The sequence below is a fragment of the Mytilus edulis genome, chromosome 13 (genome assembly GCF_963676685.1).
Source record: "Mytilus edulis chromosome 13, xbMytEdul2.2, whole genome shotgun sequence".
Classification (NCBI taxonomy): Eukaryota; Metazoa; Mollusca; class Bivalvia; order Mytilida; family Mytilidae; genus Mytilus; species Mytilus edulis.
In genome coordinates, this window is record NC_092356.1 from 30123426 (window position 1) to 30146588 (window position 23163).

Consider the following 23163-nt stretch of genomic DNA (forward strand, 5'->3'; position numbering starts at 1 on the left):
GACCTAAACTCGGTGTTGTGTTAGTGTAACTCAAACATAAACTAAACATAATTACGTTCCCATTGATTAAACTCAATGTTTACATGTAGTTTAAAACATGTTTTGTCTACATGCAGTCGATCGTCGATGAAGGCCTTGTGTAGGTTAAGTGTACACAAAACTAGGCATTCAGAACTTTAATGTTCCCATGTATATTTAAAAAAGAAACGATTTTTATATAAAATTGATACTTATAACACTTATTAATAAAGTTCTTTACAGAAATATTTGTCTAAACCTGATATATTTATATGTTATAAAAACACTTTACATAGCCTTATTAACCCCTTATCAAGACTCATTCATCATCATTGCCTAACACATAATTCATTTGAAAAAGGTCTTCCCGAATCGACTGAACGTACTCACTGACAGAAATATTTGCCACTGGTTTTTTCTCAAACAACGATTCACTCATAAATGCAGTACTGAAAAAGGGTGAGGTTAATTGTTTGTTTTTGTAATATCTCAGATTCGTTGAAATACAATTAGAAATTTAAAATTCTTACCCCTTCCCTTTGAGAAAAAATATCATTTGAAACAAACAGAAAAGATGGAAATGTAGTGATCCTTAATATTGCAATTCTTTTTCTTCGTTGATCATGATGCAGCCTACGTTTTTAATGCGAAATCGAGACATCTTTAAACTACTCCAAACCATCCAAAATGACTTTGATAAATAAGGAGCTATCCCTTTACTTCAAAAAAAGAGGGGGGTTCTCGCGCGAAAGTGTTTTTTTTTCTTTTTCGATAGTACCAATTCAATATTTAACACTATAATGTATGGGGAAACTTTGATTCCCAATATTTGTTTATTCTAATCATCTTTATGACCCGATTTTTTTTAATCAAAATGTGGAAAAAATCATCCCACCTTTTTTTGAAGTGTCAGATGGTCGTTCCCTAACTGCTAGAAAAGTTGTTCGAAAATTTAAATTCGGTTCTACGTAATGAACATTTAAATGACATATAGTTTACAAGTGTGAACAAATCTTATGTACAGTTAACTAAACAAGGTGTATAGATGTGAACAAATGTAATGTGAAACTAGTGGACATTACATTAAACCAAATGTAAACATGTTTACTGTACACGGCGTTTGGTGTGAACACGGCCTTAGTCTTATCAATATTATCGCTATCCTTATCATTCGCATCATGTTCGGATTAAAATTGTTAGTACGTCTTCTCTAAAGAGGTAGAAATGGTAAGACATATGATAAAGTTTTCTTTTATTCGTTTCACTTCTGATAGCATACGTTTGAATGTTTGTATTTTTAATTTGTTTATACTGTCAGGTTCGCATAACATAAATTTTCTAAAATTAATTGTTTTTCTTCAAAATTAAAAAAAATAAAATAAAAACGACGTATAAATAATAATATTGCAAAAAAAGTATTGGGGGAACGGAACACTTGGAATAACATGTGTCTTAAATGACTGAAAAATAGGTTCAACTATCCTGCTATTCAAAATATTTCATTTTTTTCCTGAATATCTATAAAAAATAAAAATTGGTAAAATAGATCTTCAAGGTTTAAGCTATTCCTAAATATATTGTTTTCCCTTTCATTTGAACAATTAACCAAAATATGACGGATGTAGAGTGTTCTTCTGAGTTGCCATGAATTATCATTGATATGGTCTTATTATGCATTTTTACTGTTTAAAACACTTTTAATTTTTCGAAATACTAAGCATACACAAGGAATACATCACCTAAGCTGTATTTTTGAAAACCTCTCGGAAATTTGGAATTACAATGATTTTAACTTCGTTTTATATTTTTTTACTTATAGTCTTTTGTAGACTCAAAGCTCGTCTGGTGTTCACAATTTAAATCCTGGTATCTGTGATGAGTTTAAGGTAAAATCATGGAAGAAAAAAAGGTACCTAAACATTTTGTATTGTGATGGTTGGATGGTGGTGGTTAATAAAATTGATAATCAGCCAGGTTTTAAGTAAATTAGCATTGTACCCAGGAATCTGTAATTAACCATTTTTTATCATTTTTTTTCCAGTGCAACATCAGAGCTATAAGGACATGAAGTGTGATGTAAAATATTAAACTATTATCTTAAAGCTTATAACTTAATGTTATTAATTTAACATGACAGAGAGCACTTTATACATGTTATGAAAAACGAAATATATCAACACAATTCAAGCTCCTAAGTCGAAAACAAACTGACAATGCCATGAAAAAAAAACCCGAAACGACAAAGACACAAACATCGGTATCAAAATCTTAAGATAGAGCAACAACCTGGACCTAAAAATATTAGGGGACGACCTTAGATGCTTCCGAAGGTAAAAAGAGTTTGGTCAAGAAGTGGCTACAAGTAGTCAGTACTTTGGTATTTGCATAAACATAAGAATATTGTGCTGTTAACATTTGTTATAATAACATTTTGGATGTAATTTTGAATTAAGGATTGTATCTCCTTTATGAATAACTCTACGTTGTTTTCCTATTTTTGACTAATTTTTTTCTCATTTTTTTTTAATCCGTCCATCACATTTTGTCTTAGGTTCTGGATTTGTCAAATATATTGGTGAAGAGCATCTCTGAGGAGAAATTCTTTGTCAAAATGTACATGTGATGCATTTAAAATTAGAATCATTGATGTTATTACTACCATGGGGTAGATACTTCTGTTTGTAGGCTGGTGGTCTTCGATGTAATCACATTAGCCAGCACTTTGATACTTGCACACGGATATTACTGTGTTGACAATTTTTAAGTAATTGTAAAAAAGGAATGTATTGCCATCATAGCTCAGATTCCTAAATGTTTTTTTCCGATACATTTAGTCCTTCTTGGTCGAATCAACTCTTTTTTTCAAATATTTTGTCATTGAGACACACTGAAGAAACATTATTTGTAGTGCATCATCTGATGGACTAAATTAAAATTACTACCTTTCTAGTTGCTGACTTTGTGGTCAAAATATTTCAAACCCGCAATGTAAGGCATTCATACAACTTAAATATTTTCGGTATAACTATGATTGAGGGTTCAACTTATTAATAATATTTTTAATAAAATTGAAAAAGGAAATCACACAAATCAAATCGCCTGAAATATTTTAAAGTGTTTGTCAAATATTTTTGTATGGAACAAATGGCAAAATATTTTTTTCATTTATATGATAAGAACACGGTACTTGCTTTGAGCCTAAAGTGTTATATTCCACACCTATATAGTAACTATTAAGTTGAATATCATTAGTTACATAGTGTGCTTGTGACCTATTATGGTATATATGGGGTCAGTAAATTCCATATGGGCATTCGAGCTTCGCCCATATGGAATTTACTGACCCCATATATACCGTATTAGGTCACTAGCACACTATGTAACGAATTTATCTTACCGACTATCTTAACGTGTGAAATTTAGACTAGTGACCTACCAAAATGAGAAAGTCTTCAATACTATTAGCATTAAGAAACTACTACCATTGATCCTACAAAAACAGATACCAACAATAACAATTGTTAGGTTTAAATGTGTTTTATGAAATTATTTCAATGTTAATCATCAATTTCTTTGTCTGTTGAAACCTTTACGATTTTTTCTCAGTACCGTTTTGTTTTTATAAAGTATAATCATATAGAAATTAAGAGATATAGATGCAAATATGATAAATATTGCTGTTTCGTAGTCGAATTATGGTTCAAAACAATTTAAGGAAATTTTATCAAAATTTGTGTTATATCTGGAATGTAGTGCACTCAAAACAATGCACTGACGTTTGATCCTTGACGTTGTAGAATTTTTTATGGTGTTATACAATCACTTGGTTCGTGACACTGCTGATAGACGTTTTCTTCACGAGAGCATCCCCAACATGTAGTCACCTCGATTGTTGAGACATAAACTATCATTTTGCATTTATTTTCTGTTAATTCAATGTGTTAAATGTTGAACTATTTGAACCAGTTAGATTTTGTTATATCCCCAGGCACATGAAGCTTATTTTTTTTTGGCACCAGCTGTCGAAATATTTGTTTTTTGTATGTTTTACAGTTAAGTGTTGTGTTTCTGTTGTGTCGTAGTTCTCCTCTTATATATATTTGTGCTTCTTAATGAATGTAAACAATTGCTTCTCAACATAGCGAGAAACTCCTACACACGGCATACGTGTTAACTGTTCATTGTTATTTTTATTAAAATAGATAAGAAAGATGTGATATGAGTGCCAATAAGACAAATCTCAATGCAAGTCACAATTTGTAAAAGTCAACCATTATAGGTCAAAGTACGGTCTTCAGCCCAGAGCCTTGACTCATACCAAACAACCAGATATAAAGGGCCCCAAAATATGGCATGTGTAAAATCATACAAACGGGAAAACCAAAGGTCTAATCCACATAAAAAACGAGAAACGAGAAACACCAATGAACCACATCAACATACGACAACTACTGAACATTAGATGTCATATTCTTAATATTTGTGTTGAGAACAAACATACAGAAAACAAACTTTAAATAAAATCACAATTATGCACTACAAAAAGTTTTTAAAAAAATAAGAAGAAATGTAGTGTTATTGAACAGATATATCATGTTAAGGAGGGGTATTTGCGAAAAATACCAGTCGAGAGAATGTTAAATTTCACGAGCCGTAAGGCGAGGGAAATTCATTCTCAAGACTGGTATTTTTCGCAAATACCCCTCAATAACATGATATATCTGTTTAATTACACCGAATGTTAATGTACTTAAACGCATTGATGATCGTGACGTTACAAGCGTCCAGTCGGATAGAGTATTTTTTGGCAAATACCACGGCAGAGAGGGTAAAAAAGGCATATCCTTTTAGCAAATACCCCGGCGGCGTTAAAAATGAACGATATTCATTTGATAACAGTAAATTGGTGAAAAATACACTGGCTATTAACCAATCAAAAACCCGGATTCTTACATAAGGTGTAATTATGCCAATGATACAACAATGGTGTGTAAAAAAAGTATAACAAAAATACCGAACTCAAAGGAATATTAAAAAAATGGGGAGTCTACAAAAACAAAATCAACAAACAGAACACGTGACAAATAACTGTCATATTCCTGATTTGGAATAGATATTTCCCGAAGAAAATGGTAGGCTTACCCTGGTTTTGTAGCTAGAGTAAACCACCCATTTGTATGACAGTTGTTTATAGTTCCGTTATATTCACAAAATTGGGAAAGCAACCTAAACAGACATATAGGTTTATTTGACAATAATGGGATCCAGCATTCAAATCTGTGTAAACTTACAATACAGACATATAACACATCTGACTATAAAATCAAACAATCATACACATATATTTTACAACACCACCAACAACATGTGTATTTGGTAAGGTTCGAGTTGCTTAGTCTTTGGTTTTCTTTGTTGTGTTTTTCATACTTGTGTTTGTCTTTTGATTGTTTGATTAGGGTTTTTGCCATAGCATTGTCAGTTTTATTTTACTAATACAAGCAAGTATATACGGCCTTTGACATTGAAGAAAATCCATACCGTTAATATGCATCAAAATACCCGAGAAAACCAACCGTAAAACAAATATACACTATTTATTTTTGTTATCTGCTCGTTGTCATCAAAATATGATTATTTAATTGAGAGAAAAATATTTGTCGAAAACGTTTCTTTCCTGTTCTCTAACATTTAAATATCATTAAATAAGAGGGGCGAAAGATACAAGAGGGACAGTCAAACTCATAGATCGAAAATAAACTGACAACGCCATGACAAAAAAGAAAAAGACAAACAGACAAATAAAGGTACACAAGACACAACATAGAAAACTAAAGACTAAGCAACACGAACTCCACCAAAAGCTGGGAGTGATTTCAGTCTACCTTGAACAATTTTTTTTAATACATATTTTGTTGTTGTTTACTGTGGTATATCAATTTGCCCCAAAGCAGAATGTAAAAAATGTGAAAATTGTAGATTTACAGATAATTGGATGATAAATTAGCATCCCCTTCATTGTGTCATGTTCAACATTAATTTTAATTGTTGTTTAATGATTGCTATTTGATCGACACTTTTTACTTCCCTTCCTAATAACGGAATTTTAACAATGCAGGCACGAGTCAGAATATTACCACAAGGGCAATCGGCAATCCTAGGGTGAATCCGCTACTCTCCTTTAGATAAAGGTACGGAATAGGCCGAATTGTGACGAATGAATATTACCACAAGGACAATTGGCAATTCTCGGGTAAATCCGCTATTCTCCTTTAGATGAAAGTACGGAATCATCCGAGTTGTGACGAATGAATATTACCACAAGGACAATTGGCAATCCTCGGGTTAATCCGCTACTCTCCTTTAGATAAAGTTACTGAATCGGCCGATTTTGACGAATGAATATTACCACAAGGACAATCGGCAATTCTCGGGTAAATCCGCTATTCTCTTAGATGAAAGTACGGAATCAGCCGAGTTGTGACGAATGACCACAAGGATTGACTGTGGTATAAAAATATATGGTCATCCCTTGTTCTTCTTCCATCCGACAATATTACTATTGTCAAAGTAGGGCGTCTGTCTGTCTGTGAGGGAAGTAAAAATACACAACCACATTCTGTCATAATTGGATCGTTAAATCCGATGCCTCTTGTTTCAGTGAATTCCAAGCTATTTGCACGTTAAGAACCCGTGCATTCAATCTCTGATAGGTTCGTAGGTGGTTTGTTCGAAAGCTCCTGGCCCTATCCCATGTACCTTCATTTTCCAGTGGTATTCCAAGTTTTCAACCGTTCATCCCAACCCACGCCCTATTGCAAGACATACCTATTGTATATCTTTATCACGGTGCCTGCCCCAAATCAGGAGCCTCTGAGGTCTTATGGTTGTCATCGTTTCATGTCAGTCATATTTTTTATACCCCGCTTTAAACTTTTTTACCGCTGTCTGTCTGTCTGGCCGTCCATCCGTCCGTCCGTCCATCCGTCCCTATAATATTTTTCGTCTCATTTTTCTCAGAAACTACATTATAAGGATTTCTGAAATTTGGTTTCAGGGTTAATAAAAATCAGCTATACCGTATGATTCGTTTTCAGATGCATCACTCAAAAACTTCCTGTTTACCGAATATTAACTTTTTTTGCACTATTAAAACTATCCAGTTGCAACGGAGGTATCATCAGTGAACAGTAGTTTGCAGTTTCACTTGTTTTTTCCGAAATTGTTTTGTTATAACTGAGGCTTTTAATTTTTTTCGTTTGAATTGCTTCATATTTTTTTTTATACAGTATGGGCTTTTCTCACTGTTGAGGGCCGTATTATTGCCTATAATTGCATACATCCGCTTTATTTGAACTCTGGTGGATAGTGATCTCATTGGTAATAATAACACATCTTTTTATTTTCATTTGAATATTTATAACTACATGACTCTTGTACAAATGTATTTTTTGTTTGTTTGTATAGTTAAATATTACGTAAAATGGATTTCCATGGTGTATTATCTTGTTAAAATTAAGCTAATGTGTTTCATTTTCTGTAAACAGTCAAAGTACATGTATATGACTATATACATATCTATCTTCAATAGAGTTAGTAAAACATCCGGCAAAACTACTCTCAACTGATCTTTTTATATTCGTTTATGATGTAATCTTATTAAAACTTGGCCATAGGACTCAGCACTTAATCAACGGATGGGGGAATGAATTTTTAGTTTACATTAGTCACTATATTGCTCCACAAATGAAATGGTGGAAAGCATTGGCATCAATTGGTCTCTATAGTAAACTTTATAGAGAGTTAACACAATACTATCGATTTTACTGGACGCCTATAAGTAATTACCACAGTTAGAGGAATAATCTATATATAAGGGACCATTATTATACAGTTCTCTTATTTTTAACTTTAATACCAGACGCAAGGTTGACATGATGGCTCAAAGCAATCTTAATTCGTTGTGAGTGAAGAAAATCTATACATAAAGTCGAAACAAGATATACCAAATTGTTTGGGAAAAAGAGGGTCGAAAGATACAAGCGGGACATTCATACTCATAGAAACTTACAACGACATGGCTAAAATAAAAAAGACAAACAGACAAAATAGTCTATTTCATGTATGTGTCTGTCCCAAGTCAGGAGCCTGTAATTCAGTGGTTGTCGTTTGTTTACGTGTTACATATTTGTTTTTCGTTCATTTTTTTTATATAAATAAGGCCGTTAGTTTTCTCGTTTGAATTGTTTTACATTGTCATAACGGGGCCTTTTATAGCTGACTATGCGGTATGGGCTTTGCTCATTGTTGAAGGCCGTACGGTGACATATAGTTGTTAATGTCTGTGTCATTTTGGTCTCTTGTGGACAGTTGTCTCATTGGCAGTCATGCCACATCTTCTTTTTTGTATATACACATTCCAGTCAGGCATATAACAGATGTTTCCGTTCGTTCTCCGTCAGTTAATAAAGTGTCATGTTTTATTTTATTAGTTTTTATGGTTTTATATGTTGTTTGGTATTTTGTTATCCCTTTAAAATAATCACTGACACAAAATACAGAAAAATACTTTAAATCAATTTATTTTGAACAAACAACACATAATACAGCAAAGTTGTCATCATACGGTGGACACGGCAGAGAACCACATTTTGTACCAGTACCGTACAAAAGACGCCCATCTTTATTCGTCGCTTTGCCACCTTGTACAAATTCTGGGCTCGCATCGACACAGATAAAGGATGATGCCTTCTGAGTATACGAGTCAGATGCTATATATCCATAATATTCTAACTTCCATCCAAAATAGCACGATTTCCGACCAGGGATCATGACAGACGAGTATGTATGTTTACTCCTGCAAAGAGCGCAAGGAACATCTTCATCAAGAGCCCCAGATCCAAAGAACGTTTGCTGATATTCGGTACCATACAAATAGCTCCACCCAGCTGCAGATTTGTTACTCATTTCTGGATTATTTGGAAGGCACAGCAAATTTGATGCACCACCAAAACGAGTGCTGCGATCGCTATCGTAATGACTCTGTCCCGCAGTAAAACCTAAAATTGCAACATAGTTTTATGTGTAGCCTACAATCGGAAACGATTTATTTATTTGGTAGGTTAAAGGTAGTTAACTATAAAATCAAAAACGTATGCACATACTCATTTTCATGTGAACTTCTTAGAATATATGAAAAATCAGGGGCAAATGTAATTGTGTGGGTGGGTATGATATTTTAGAACAGATTTTGTTGTTTTCAGATAAATTTAGGCATACATTTATGGTTATTAGTTGATCATTGAATGTTCGATTAAATGCAGACCTAGCATCTGGAAGGTGTCGTTAATATCAGTTTTGGTCAAGAGCGTACATGCTAATAGTTTTATTTCCAGGAAGATATCGTATGCTCATGTAAAATTGATATCATATGTTTATGTTTTTGTAACTTATATTTACTTTGTCATGGGTAAAATCATTTATGATAGACATGAAATGCACGACAGTCGAGTATTACAGCCAGTACGCTATTAGGTGTACTTATAAGCAATCAAACATTAATAAGATTGAGAATAGAAATTGGGAATATGTCAAAGAGACAACAACCCGACGAAAGAGCAGACAATGGCCGATGACCACAAATTGTTCTTCAACGCAGCGAGAAAATTCCGCATCCGGTATTATGAAACTACATTATTACCAAGCTAACATTTATATGAACATCTTCTAAAATATAATATAAGGAATGCAAAAATCTATAGTCGAACTGTAGGTGAACGTAGTAGAATTTATTTTCATATATGTTAAAGAAGGTGGAAAATCTGCACTAGGAAGGCTCATAAAAACAGAAAGGAAATGTTTGCCATACCAGTATTTGAAAATCTTGACATAAATAGGTATTTTTATGCCCCACCTACGATAGTAGAGGGGCATTATGTTTTCTGGTCTGTGCGTCCGTTCGTTCGTCCGTTCGTTCGTTCGTCCGTTCGTTCGTTCGTCCGTTCGTTCGTTCGTTCGTTCGTCCGTCTGTCCCGCTTCAGGTTAAAGTTTTTGGTCGAGGTAGTTTTTGATGAAGTTGAAGTCCAATCGACTTCAAACTTGGTACACATGTTCCCTATGATATGATCTTTCTAATTTTAATGTCAAATTAGAGATTTTACCCCAATTTCACGGTCCACTAAACATAGAAAATGATAGTGCGAGTGGGGCATTCGTGTACTGAGGACACATTCTTGTTTTATTCTCGTGTCAATGTTTGTTATATTCATTGCCTACAAATCCAGAACTAAAAAAGTAATACATAAAAACTGAAGATACAAAACGTAGAGTCCTACAAGACATAGAATAAACATATTATTTTGTTTTCAGGTTTATATAGCTTGTATGTCGCTGTAACTCATATGAGTATCGGATCATGTTATAAATGTACTAAGAAGAAAAAGAAAAAGAGTTCTTAATATACCGGTATACGCGTTTTGTTCATCAAACATTGTTAACATATACTTTGAAGAGTTTTTTTAAAAACTATATGTACACTTTACCAGTATATACAAGTTCAGTATCTGTTCCAGAACACTGTTTCCGTCCCCAACGTGTGTATGTAGAACCATAATCTGAAACTAGAATCGGAACAATAGAAAAATTCAACATATCTATTTGGAACGTATTTCTATAAACTTTGTGCATAGCCCATAGTCTTTTTTGAAAGCGTGCTTGCCTTAAGTGAGGGATGCAGTGGGTTCAATCATCACATGGGACAAAATAAAGAATTACAAATTTCCTTGGTTTTTTTTTCGAAAAGAAAGCATCATTTCAAATGGTAGAAGCAAAGACTGATAGGCAGTGATGTAAACTAATGTTGCCAGGTAGTGTTCAGCTTGTGTAATGAAAGGCATGTTCATATTAAATATAACTTGTTCTTGTGCAGATATATTTTTATATTTGCCACTGAACGTAAAATACCAATATAAAATAATTGTATATCGTTCATTTGCATTTATCACAGAAAGTTTTTCAATACATTTTAAGCTGTAAAGATTTCTTCTAAAGAAATTAATGTTGAAATTTCCATGGAAATATACATTTTGGTAATAATTCTCGTGTAAAAAGTACATTTAAGTTGCTACCATGGTTACCTTTTTGTATAGATGCTGAAATTTTGGAGGTTACAGCTTCTAAATTGACAGTTTTTGCCTTTTCTCGATCAAAAGAGGATTGTAATTGGGTGACTGTTGACATCAGGTTGTCGTTCCTTATCTTCTCCTGTGACAACTGCGTGTGTACTTGGACCAGTGTGTTTGTCATATTCTTTTTCAATTCTGCCATCTGTTTGTTCAATTCCTGGTTTGCTCGGTCTAGTTCAGCTAACCGTGCTCCTACGACATCCGGGTCATTAAGCAATAGACGTTTTGCCTGTCCAACATCAAGTGAAGATCCATCCGATATTTCTGTAGAAGTAATTTTCTGAAGACTAAAGCTCCAAACCACAATCAAAATTAACAAGATTTTCATCTGGAGTGCCGCTTATTTAATGCAAAGGTTAACTTACACATATTGTATAAGGAGATAAGATAAACTTTTAAGCACGTGGTTTACCTATTCTGTAGGAATCTTTCAAGTGTAAATGTAGATATATTATCTTTGTAGATCTAACATTGTTGAACTGAATTTAAAACTAATATACTATAAAAGTTTTGGTTTTAGTCATTGTATAATTAATAGATTATTCTAGTATGAAGAACGCATGACTTATAGACGTATATAATAATCCTGATGTGACTGCATGTTAAATAATTTGTTATAATCTTTTTCGACAAAAAAGAAAAACCAGCTAATCTTATAATACATTACAATCTTGGGGGTTTCTTCGCCTTTTTTTGTTTAGGTGTTAGAGGATTCTGCCACAGGATTGTGTATGCGTCTAGTGTGGGTATGGCCATAGGCTAGCCTGCATTGCAGATTAATAGAATGCCGAGTGAGTAAGTCTATTTGCCATTAAATTGCCTTTACATTATTCAAGACTTCTGCAAGGCACCCTCGTGACAGCACATTCACAATAACCTATACATAATTGTAAACTAGAAATGCAGTGTGTAGGCCCACCGGCGCGTGAACATGCCCTTGCACTCATAAACCTTGCCCCAGCTATGGAAAAATAACAGGAGTCGTAAGGCAAGAAAAGCAACCCATCTTGTAGAAGGAATAACTCCAAATCAAACAGATTAGATAAGGCTCGTTAGTCATGGCAGACAGCTTATCGAGAGGAAGGATACCTCGAGAACATAATTCATGGCCTTCCAGGTCTTGGGTTAAGCGCAAGACCAACTATCTCGTCTTGTAAAAAATTCACAGTTACAGAATCATTGACGAACATGAATACGTTTACCGACTCAGTAGAGAGGGTCTCTTCATCAACACATGTGACGCTTTGCAGGGAAAGCGGAATCGAAGCTGCAAAGCCGATTAACTAACACCTAAGTCAGCCTCCATACTTGGGACCTAGAATGTAAGAACCATTTACCAAAGTGGTAAAGCAGCGATCATAGCAAACGAAATGAAAAGTACAAAATAGAAATCTAGGGATTGAGCTCTTGTTACTGGTGAGACTATTCTATATTCCGGACACCAAGAGGATGGTTGTCCACATACAGAGAGAGTTTCAATGATGAAGTGCAACTTCAGTGATATATGGTAGGAAGAAGTTATGCCGCAAGAACGGACCGAATGCCATATAATATAACTACCAACTATAAAGCAACCTTTCAGAATGTTAAAAATAACATAACAAAGGAATTGCAATACCATCAGTGGCAGCAAAGGTGCTAAATAGAATCCAACTAAAACGACTTCTCAAGGCTGTAGATGAACAGCAAACAGAATTTAGGATAGACCGATCATGCATAGACCAAAAAGCCACGCTACGTATAAATAAAGAATAGTCATCAGATCTAGAGTAGAACACCTCCCTACTGATTAACTTTGTAGATTTTGAAAAGGCATTTGACAGCTAGGACAGATAAACCCTATGGAACATTATGGATCATTATGGAATACCACAATCATTCATAAACATCATCTGGAACTTTTATAACAACATAACATACATAGTCATACGTGAAGACAAGCTCAGAAAACAACCAATAAAGAGGAACAACAAAAAAATAGAATAGCTAGAGGAGTTTACTTATATCTAGGAAGCATTGTCAACATAGAATCGAAGGTGGTACAGACGCTGATTTTAAAGCAAGAATCAACAAAGCCGGAGAATATTCTACGGAAAGTATTGAGTGCCAAAAACATCTCAAGAAGCACAAAAGTTACAAAAAATACTCTTGCATGGACAGGAAACACGGAGAACAACTAAAACAATGTTGTCTAGACTTCAAATAGTCATCAACTACTGTAAAATGAGAACCCTGAACATCAAATGATTTGACTAAGTAAAAAAAGAATACCTATGGGAAAGAAGTGACCAATAACCTATTGACATCAAAATCAAGAAAAAAATGGATATTTGATAGGCTACACACAAAAAACAAAGAAACAGCATTTTAAGGCAAGCACTTAAGAGGAACGAAAAAGAATCAGAGGACGACTAAGACACACCTGGCTCAGAGCCACATAGTATGAAATTCAAAACAGTGTAGCTGTGGCCATTGATTGACACATTAAAATCATTCATTGACTGGGACAATTTAGGTGAACGTTTGTATGTAACGACCAATGCTCACTATGTACTTTTTAAAGACACTTAAACTATGGGGTCACCAAAGGTTCTCAACACCTAAATAAAGTAATTCGAAAAATTAATCGGAAATAACACGATATTTTGATTTATATCAATTATATAAATCAAAACACAAAGGTTATTCCTGATTAATTTTTCGAATTATTTTATAATTAAAGGCGTTAAGAAACCTTTGTTGGCCCCACAGTTTAAATGTCTATCGTAGGTACGTCATGAACAGTGGTTGTTACAGACAAACGTTCACGTAAATTGTCCCAGTCAATGGATGATTTTGATGGGTCAATCAATGGCCACAGCTACACTGTTTTGAATTTCATACTAATTTGATATAAAGCAGCAAGAATACACCTGGAAAACTTTTAATAGAATAAGTTGCGCTAAATCGAGTTGGATGGAGGGAGTTCGTCAATGGTCTATGCTCCCTGGAGGAGCCAATGGCCTAAGTAAGTAAGTAAAAATTTCACATAATATTTCATAGCATACAAGACATACAAGAAAATAGCCATCACTGGAACTTAACCAAACAGATTTTCACCTCTTTTTATTAACCTGTACACAAGCTGTAGTTACCATGTAACCTCAGGTTTCCAAAATATTCTTTAGAAACACTTAATAAAACAATAATGGTGCTTTTAAAAACCAAAGATATATAACAATGACCAGAAATGTTTTACTGCAATGATATCTAGGATCAATTTTCTTGGAACTGTCAAGGGAATATTTTTTTCTACCCCTTTTCGTCTGCAACCGGATGTGACATACTATGGTTTGGTGATATTATACCTTTAGGATTTGACATTGTTCGGTGTAATGGAGTTGACTTAATCCTCCGATATGTTACATGCTTTTCCAAAAGTTGTTTAGAATTGTCATTGTTGCATTAAAGGGACACTAGCTGTCAAATTCACGATTACCGGTTTGACTCAATTTTTATATTCGACTTTTTCAACAGTTTACCTGATCTGGTTCTCGACGTTCTACTTTAGAATGGATCATTTAAGAGCTATCTCTGCAGTTTTAACGGTTCTATTCTAGAGTTTGTTTTCGCAGTTCTAACGTAGAACAGATCCGTCAATAGCTGTCTCTGCAGTGTTAAGTTCTTTACTGGAGAAGGTTCTCGACACTCTAAAATAGAACAAATCCGTTATGAGCTATCTCTTCATGATCGACGGTTCTACACTAGAACTGGTTCTCGCAGTTCTACCCTAGATCAGATTTTCACAGATCTATCTCCATAATTTAGGACAACTCTATCTATTTATATAATTATCTAAATTTTTTTTTTTATCAAATCTTTTTATTTAATTAATTACTTTTAGTATTTATCTAAATTTTTCTTATGTATTTACTACTTTCCTTTTCTTTCTTCTTCTTTTTTCTTCTTTTTGCAAACTTTTCTTATAATATTATTTCACAAAAAATATAATGGGATATCGTTTCGTTATTATTATTTTTATTTTAGCATTACATTTATTAAATCAACATGATTAACTGTTGTTTATAATTAAGTGCGCGACAACATTCACATAATAATACTAAATCAATATATGTATCACCATTTACGATTGTAAATGTCAGGTGAAATCGGACATGGAAAACACTCCCACATAAAGTAATCAATAAAACTGCGTGACCTATATATTGTATCTGTAAAAAAAAACCACATCGAATCTGAGAATCGACCTTATAATATGTTTCTGGTATTTCTTTTCTAAATATTTATGAAAATGTATTACCTGATTGCGCAACCATTAAATATACAAATAAATAAATAATTGATTAAAAATGAATTATAAAACGTGAAATAACACAACTTAACATAATTCAAAATATTAAAAAGATGATGTGGTATGATTGCCATTGAGAAAAATCTCCCCAAGAGACCAAATGACCAATTTAGATCACCATACGACCTCCAACCCTGAGCTAAGCCCATACCACATAGCCAGCTTAAAAAGGCCCCGAAATAACATAGGATGAGCAATCCAAATACTATCTGCCTAATTTATGTAGAAAAAAAACCCATCGAAAAGCAAATATGTAACAAAGCAACAAACAACCACCACTTAATTATAGGTTCCTGACATTTTAGGAACTGTTAAGCATGTGATAAAGCTGCATATATTTGCAAATGTTCGGGAATTCGGCATAACGGTATTAGATCTTTTATTTTTAATAGCACATGCTCGTCGCATTTTGACATTTTGATTTCTGTTTTTACAAGTTACTCAAGCCTGGTATTGTAGCAATTCAACAATATCAATAGTTGTATAAACAGGGTCACATTTCACGTCGATTTCCTTGAAAACTTTTCAGGTCTATTAATTTTGAATTTCTATAGATTGCAAACCATTGGAAACTGATATTTACTCATAACAATAACAACTGTCAATTGTAACCGGGTTCTCAAATATATCAAATTACATTTAAGCAATTTGTTGGCAAAATCTGACATTCCACTGTCATAGATATAAATAGTATTAATTTATCGCAGTTTTAATATTTTCAGCAGTATATCTTGATGTTATCATACCTGCTCTTCTCCCAATAGTACCACATGTCATCTATTATCTATAAGGAATTGATTATTTTCAAGGTTTGCACAGAAATGGTGAAAGCAATTGACAATATTCCTAGAGGTTACGATTTTTATTATTAAATGACTTGGTGTTTATGTGCTCGAAGCATTTTTCTAAATTTCAGTTGATAAAGTTAAATAATATCGTATAGTATTCCCTGTAAGTCATATAAGGTCTCATTAGTAATAATCTCCCCATTCCTTCTTATTTCATCGAATTTAAATCTTTGTAATTCACCAAATTATAAAAGATAACTAAAGGCAACAGTAGTATACCGAAGTTCGAAAGAAATAAATCGATTGAGAGAAAACAAATCCGGGTTGTAAACTAAAACCGAGGGAAACACATTAAAATATAAGAGGAAAACAACTAAACAACAGAAATACTAAAGTGCAACAAAAAACCAAACAACAATGTAACACACACAGAAACGAATTTTAAGATAACAATTGCCATTTTCCTGACTTAGTACAAGACATTTTAAGAAAAAAATGGTAGTTTGAACCTAGTTGTTTTGTGGCTAGCCAAACTTCCCGCTCTCGTGGCAATGTTAAATATAACACTAAAATGATAACATTGCATGACAGGACTACAATACAAATAAATGAATACAAGATATATTATTTCAGGAAAAGTTTTTCAAATGGTTCAGTTTTTCAGATTTATTTTTATGGTCGATATATTGATTGATTGCTGTTTGCTTATCTTATCTTTAGCAGATATTACAAACATAGTCAAGACGTACACATTACCATTAAAATATGTGACATGAAGTTCTGCAAAGTTGTTCAACCTGGACGAAAAGATAACATTTCGACTGCCACTAGAAAGAAATGAGTAAATTGATGATGGCAAATGGAAATAAAATATTGCCTTTGGTAGGGTTGTTGTCTCCTTGACACATTTCCCAAAACTTGTAGAAAAGGTTCTTTAAGGTAGATAGGGTGTCTTCCTCCATCTTGGATTTGTAAATACAAGAAAACAAGGTCTATATGTTAAATAGAATGTGCAAAATTTAAGAGTAGTAAGTAATTCATGTGTAAGAACTTTCACTTCAATATAGAAAATGATGTATTTTACAAACAATAGAAATTTTTGTTACATTAATTTTTTTCCAAATTTGCCACATAAGGGGAGGCAACTCAAATGCAAGGGCAGATAATTCAGATTAAGGTTCTTTTACAATAGAATGTGTTAGTAATTTACCTAATTTATAATGTAGCAAGAAAACGGGTACGGTGATCCCAATTTTTCTTTTTCTTATCTGAAAAGTATACTATTAAAGCTATCTTCTCATGTTATCTCAAAATTTTAAAGTGTAGTTTGCGCTTTATTGCAGACAATTGGGTTTTCCATACATAGTCTATACAAAATTTGTTAATGCGTGAAAATAAGCCCCGTAACTCATTCTTTTTTTTCTTTTTTTAAAGCATGATATAAACTACATTTTGTCAAATTATTAAAAAATTCTATGGCTTATAGTTTAGACACCACATCTACCTTTACTTAGAAAGATTATAACACTACTTCAAACTTTATCAGCATGTAGATTCTATCTGTTTATATACTGTAAATAAGGCTGTATCTCATTCTTTATTGTCAGGGGATGACATCATTGTTGCGTAAAAATCATTAATAATTAGCTTTTTATCATTCTTTAAAAAAAGCCATATAGACGCCTCATAATTGCCCTACTGGAAGGTAGATGCCTTGGACGAAAATCGATTGAACATGTTAAAGATTGCATTCTTTTAATAGTATCTTTTCGTCTTTAGAAAGATCGGAACTTGTTCTAAATCTTTTCTAAGGCACCGACCTACCTAACAATGATCATTCCTTAAAAATCTAAGAAAAACAACTTATCTCCCAATAAAATCAGAGGATCAAGATAGGACATGTTTACAAATTGACCATCATTGTCCTGTTGGTCTTCTGGATGTGTTTTCCTAGGCTATGTCACATCTGCTTATTCTTATATTGGAGACATACTTTTGTAATTAGAATTACTTAAATAAATGAATGTCAATGAATGATTGTACTAACGTGATAAACAATCAATATTACTACACCCCTCCTTTCAAGTTCTGGTATTTTCATTTGTAGTGTAATTAAAGCTGAGGGGTTCTTTAACAATAAGGATAATTTAATATAGAACCATATCATATGCCTACTTACCTACTGATTTAGTTTCTTTTTGTCGAAATAATAATTAAAAGGATGATGATTCCAACATTATCATCCATGCTCACCTGTGACAAAAAAATAGTCAGATCTTTAGAATACAAATGGATTCTTTAACAATAAGGATCATTTTCTATATTTTCTCTATAGAATCAGTTACCTAGTTACTCTCTGTTCTATTCTTGTTTGTCAAGATAATTAACAGATGTGGATTTATCATGTATACTTTCTTTTGACGAAAACACGTTAAGATATTAAGAAAACAAGTATATTCTCTAACAATAAGGATACTTATATATTTATAGTTATATAACAGAAACAATGTTCGATTTATAATGTGATGTTTTGTGTTCTTTATTTTTAAAATCATTTAAATATTTACCTTTTTTTCTACTCTTTTTGTCAAGATGAATGAAAAGTTGAGGGCAGGTCTTTAAAATAACAAATTGATCAGACTAAAATCAGCACCACACTTTAATTTAAGGTCATAGTATACACTAAAAAAAAAGTATTTACAAAAATACTGAACTCCAAGGTTAACTAAAAAAAGTAGGAATGACAAAATGAACCACTCAGTTATATCAACAAACAGAACTAATAGCAAATTAATATTACATTCTCGCTTTTGGAAAGGCATTTCAGACGAAAATGATAAGTTAAACCTGGTTTTATAGATAGCTCAATCTCACTTTTGTACATCAACTGTTTACATTTCCGTTATATTGGTAAAATAAGGTGAGCAACTCAAAAAGACATAATTAGTTAGCGTGATAATTATCAGGAGCCAGCAGCCTAAACTGTATAATTTGTCATACAAAATACAATGAAATACAAAGAATGTAAGTCGGCCCACAGCACAAAATATACTTTTAGCACAAATTTCATCATTATAATGGATACTTTACAGTGTATTCGAGAATACATTAGTTGTCTTAATATGAGGTAAATTAACCAAATAACTGAACTCCAAGGTAAATTTAAAACAGATAGTTCCGTAACAATTGGAAAAATCAAAAGCTCACACATCAAAAGAATGGATAACAACTGTCATAAACCTGACTTGGTACCTGTATTTCCATATGTAGGAAATGGAGGGCTTAAACCTGGTTTTAAAGCTAGCTAAACCCCTCTCACTTGTATGAACAAAATAGACATACTAAGTAAAATGTCAAAAAAAGGGGTACATCAGTCAACATTGTGTTGTAATCTTTATCACTATAAAAACAAACCAATATTTCAGCAAACATGGCAAAGAAAAACACAATGACATATAGACAAATCACAAACGCAAAAGGAGTAGGTTCAGTAAGACCCCTCTTTGGCCACAAAATATAGCAGTTTTAGAAAATTGTGAAAATGTAACCTTTAAGCTATATTTTGGAAAGTAAAATGCTTCTGCTACATAAATATGTGCTGTTTTTGACAATACAATGCACAAATATCGCGTTCTAGCATCATTAAGTCATGATAAATTACTGAAATTTCAACCTAATTATTTGATTAGGGCTTCGAACTGTTGCATTCGAGTGTCAATGGTGAGTCTTGTGAAGACGAATCACGCGTCTGGACTATCAAAATATAAGCATGGTATTGTTGGTGAATCTTTAACGTTTCCTAAATATATAATTGTGGTTTTTTTTCTTTAGTGTGAACCCTTCACAAAACCATGATGGATGGTTTAATTATAATCAAACTTAGGTACATATTATTTTTCAGAAACACTAATCTATATAAAAACAAATATCAGAAATCTATAATGGGAGGTTGAAGGAAAAGTTCAACTTTATAAATTTAAAAGAATTTCATTGAGAAAGTAAATACTTTCGTCTTAGATTTTTCTTTATTAAGTGTTTTTACGCTTTAAGCTATTTTTCTGTATCTGCATTTACTCTCATAACTGAAATTTTTGTCTTTAATTCTTATGTAAGTTGTTTTGTGTTTTGAATTTTTTTTTTTGCCATTTGCCTACGGACTTTCCGTTTAGAATTTTTCTCGAAGTTCGGTATTTTTGTTATTTTACATTTGAATAGAACAATAAGTTCCTTTATCTTTTTATCTTTTCAGTCATTTAAGACGCATGTTATTCTATTTGCTTCGTTCCACTAATAAAAGTTTTGTTATGCAAGGAAAATTGATATATCGCTACTGAGGTGGGAAACACTTATAATTTCAAAATTGAAAATCGCTCGTTTGTCATAGATTCTTGTACTGAGATAACCACTATTCTTCTCTTCTTCTTTTTTTTAAAATTTTTGTCAGGTATATATTCGGAATCCTCTAGTTTTATTCATGAAGGTCTGATAAAAGTTTTGACTTCTTTTTTACTTAACTTAATATCACACTAGTAAAAAGACATTTCTGAAAATCAAATAAAATGTTTATGATTATTAAAAAAAATTGAAAGAAAAGAGTGGCCATGTTAAGATAAATATTTATTTATATTTCTTTCAAATGTGTACAAACCAAATTTTATAAATATTGTACTTAATGGCACATTTTAAAGGTAAAACATAATACATATAATCTATTTAAGTTATAAAAAAAAAAAAAACTAAATATTAATACCTTTTTCTGTAAACTGTTGATGTTATACAATTGATTAATTAATTGTGTGATTCTCTTAAAACATTAGCAGGTTCTGGTAAAATAAAAGAAAAGAGAACAACGCAACATATAAATTACAAACATACGAAGCTGGTAGCATAGTTTACATCTCACAATAACATGAATCTTGTTGATCATACTATGTAAAGTGGATATAAGAGAGGTAACTCATTTTCTAAAATAACTCCGAATTATTCAAATACATGCGATTAAACTCTTGTCTTAGACTTTTTGTCGTATATTCTGAATCCCCTAGTTTTATACACGAAGTACTAATAGAAATTTTACCAGACAACTCCTTCTTTTCTTTTCAGATCTTTTAAAGATGTGCATGTATAGTAATACTGCCGTTTGAAAATCTTATAAAATCCTTGCGTTTTTCAAAGATTTTGAAAGAAAAAAGATGCCAATATCTAATTTCTAAAAACATGTAGAGACACATTTTACCACATAATTTCGATACAATTTGTTTTTTGACAGTTACGGTGGCGTGGTGTCTTGAATTACCAGATGACAATTGGTCTAGATCTGTAATGAAATGTGCAAATTTTTAGAGTAGCATGTTATTCATGTGTAATACTTTACATGTTATCATAGAAAACTATGTGTGTTATCATTTTTACAGCTATATGTTAACACTAATATTATAAATAAACTAGTTAACCAACCTAAAAATGGTAGTATACGCTATTAATTTATTAAGTTGGGATACTATACGGCATATTTTGTTACTAGTGAAAAAAATAAATAAACATTCAACACAAAGGAACAAGCGATCAGTATGCAGGCTTTTCTAGTCGAGAACATATTTGTTGAGTATTCAGATTGACTTTTTTTTAACAAATTATCGGCATTCCTATGGGAATTGTGCGCCTCTCCTTTAGACCTTTACCAATTTCAATATGAGTCGAAGCTCCCTCAGAAAATTGTCAAGAACAAGAAGTTCAAAGAACTGGGTCATTTAATTTCACATTCAGATATATTGAAGATGTTCTTTCCATTTTCAATCTAAATATTTCTGACTGAGTTTCATTAATATATCCTTCATAGATACAATTTAATCAACAGCAGACACGGCTCTGTCTAATTTTTAGACTTATACCTCGTACTTGACACAAACGGTTATCTCAGTACCAGAATCTATTACAAACGAGATGATAGTGATTTTGAAATTATTACTTTCACCCATTTTAGTAGAAATATACCAACTTCACCTGCAAATTGGATGTAGATTTCCAATCTCAATAGGTATTCAAGAGCTCGCAAGGTTGACCTTATCTGAATATTGTTGGCCCTATAGTCAATCATGTATGACAAAGCGTTCATTATGAACGTAACTCAGAAAACCGTTTTGGGCGGACAAAGTTTAAAAACGGATAGTTTGGGGACATGTGGACTGCCAACGAACATAAAGTATAATAAATAAGCATGTGTTGCAAGGGTTGTCAACGTTAATAGAGTATGAAACTCTCTCTGCACAAGGCATAGGATTGAAGTCGCCATTTTGGTACTTATACATTCCGCACAGCCAAATAATCAAGGAGTTTACTACCGGTAGGATGAAAACTAATTATAAAATTTTCAAATATTGATTCCCAAGTCACTATCAGTAAACAATACCTTTTTGTTATGTTTTTCGTTTATTTTTTTACATAAATAAGGCCGTTAGTTTTCTCGTTTGAATTGTTTTACATTGTCATTTCGGGGCCTTTTATAGCTGACTATGCGGTATGGGCTTTGCTCATTGTTGAAGGCCGTACGGTGACCTATAGTTATTAATTTCTGTGTCATTTTGGTCTCTTGTGGACGGTTGTCTCATTGGCAATCATACCACATCCTCTTTTTTATATTTGTAGAAAAAATGTGTTTAATCCCAATTCATGTTATCTACTTTTCCATTTTTTCTACACTGAGTGCTGTATTATTACCCAATTATTTTGCTGTTATATGTATTAGTAATAAAACAGTTTATATACTTACTTCTCCGGAAAATGAATTATGAGGAAATTCATGAGAAGTAGCAAAACAGAAAAATGA

General features: G+C 32.6%; 1 protein-coding gene across 1 annotated transcript; it reads right to left on the reverse strand.

Annotated features, from left to right (window-relative positions):
* Positions 1 to 8571: 8571 nt before the first annotated feature.
* On the reverse strand, positions 8572 to 11535 carry LOC139501737 (uncharacterized). Its single transcript, XM_071290884.1, has 3 exons — positions 11151 to 11535; positions 10557 to 10634; positions 8572 to 9074 (listed from the first exon to the last, which is right to left on the reverse strand). The coding sequence occupies exons 1-3, from the start codon at positions 11524 to 11526 to the stop codon at positions 8596 to 8598; spliced, it is 933 nt and encodes a 310-aa protein (XP_071146985.1). The 5' UTR covers positions 11527 to 11535; the 3' UTR covers positions 8572 to 8595.
* Between the last annotated feature and the right edge of the window lie 11628 nt (positions 11536 to 23163).

Coding starts and splice junctions, on each gene's coding strand:
- LOC139501737 (XM_071290884.1), bottom strand. CDS start 11,526: ATGAAAATCTTGTTAATTTTGATTGTGGTTTGGAGCTTTAGTCTTCAG. Junction 10,635..11,150: donor TTCAGCATCTATACAAAAAG/GTAACCATGGTA, acceptor TTCCGATTCTAG/TTTCAGATTATGGTTCTACA. Junction 9,075..10,556: donor TACTGAACTTGTATATACTG/GTAAAGTGTACA, acceptor TTGCAATTTTAG/GTTTTACTGCGGGACAGAGT.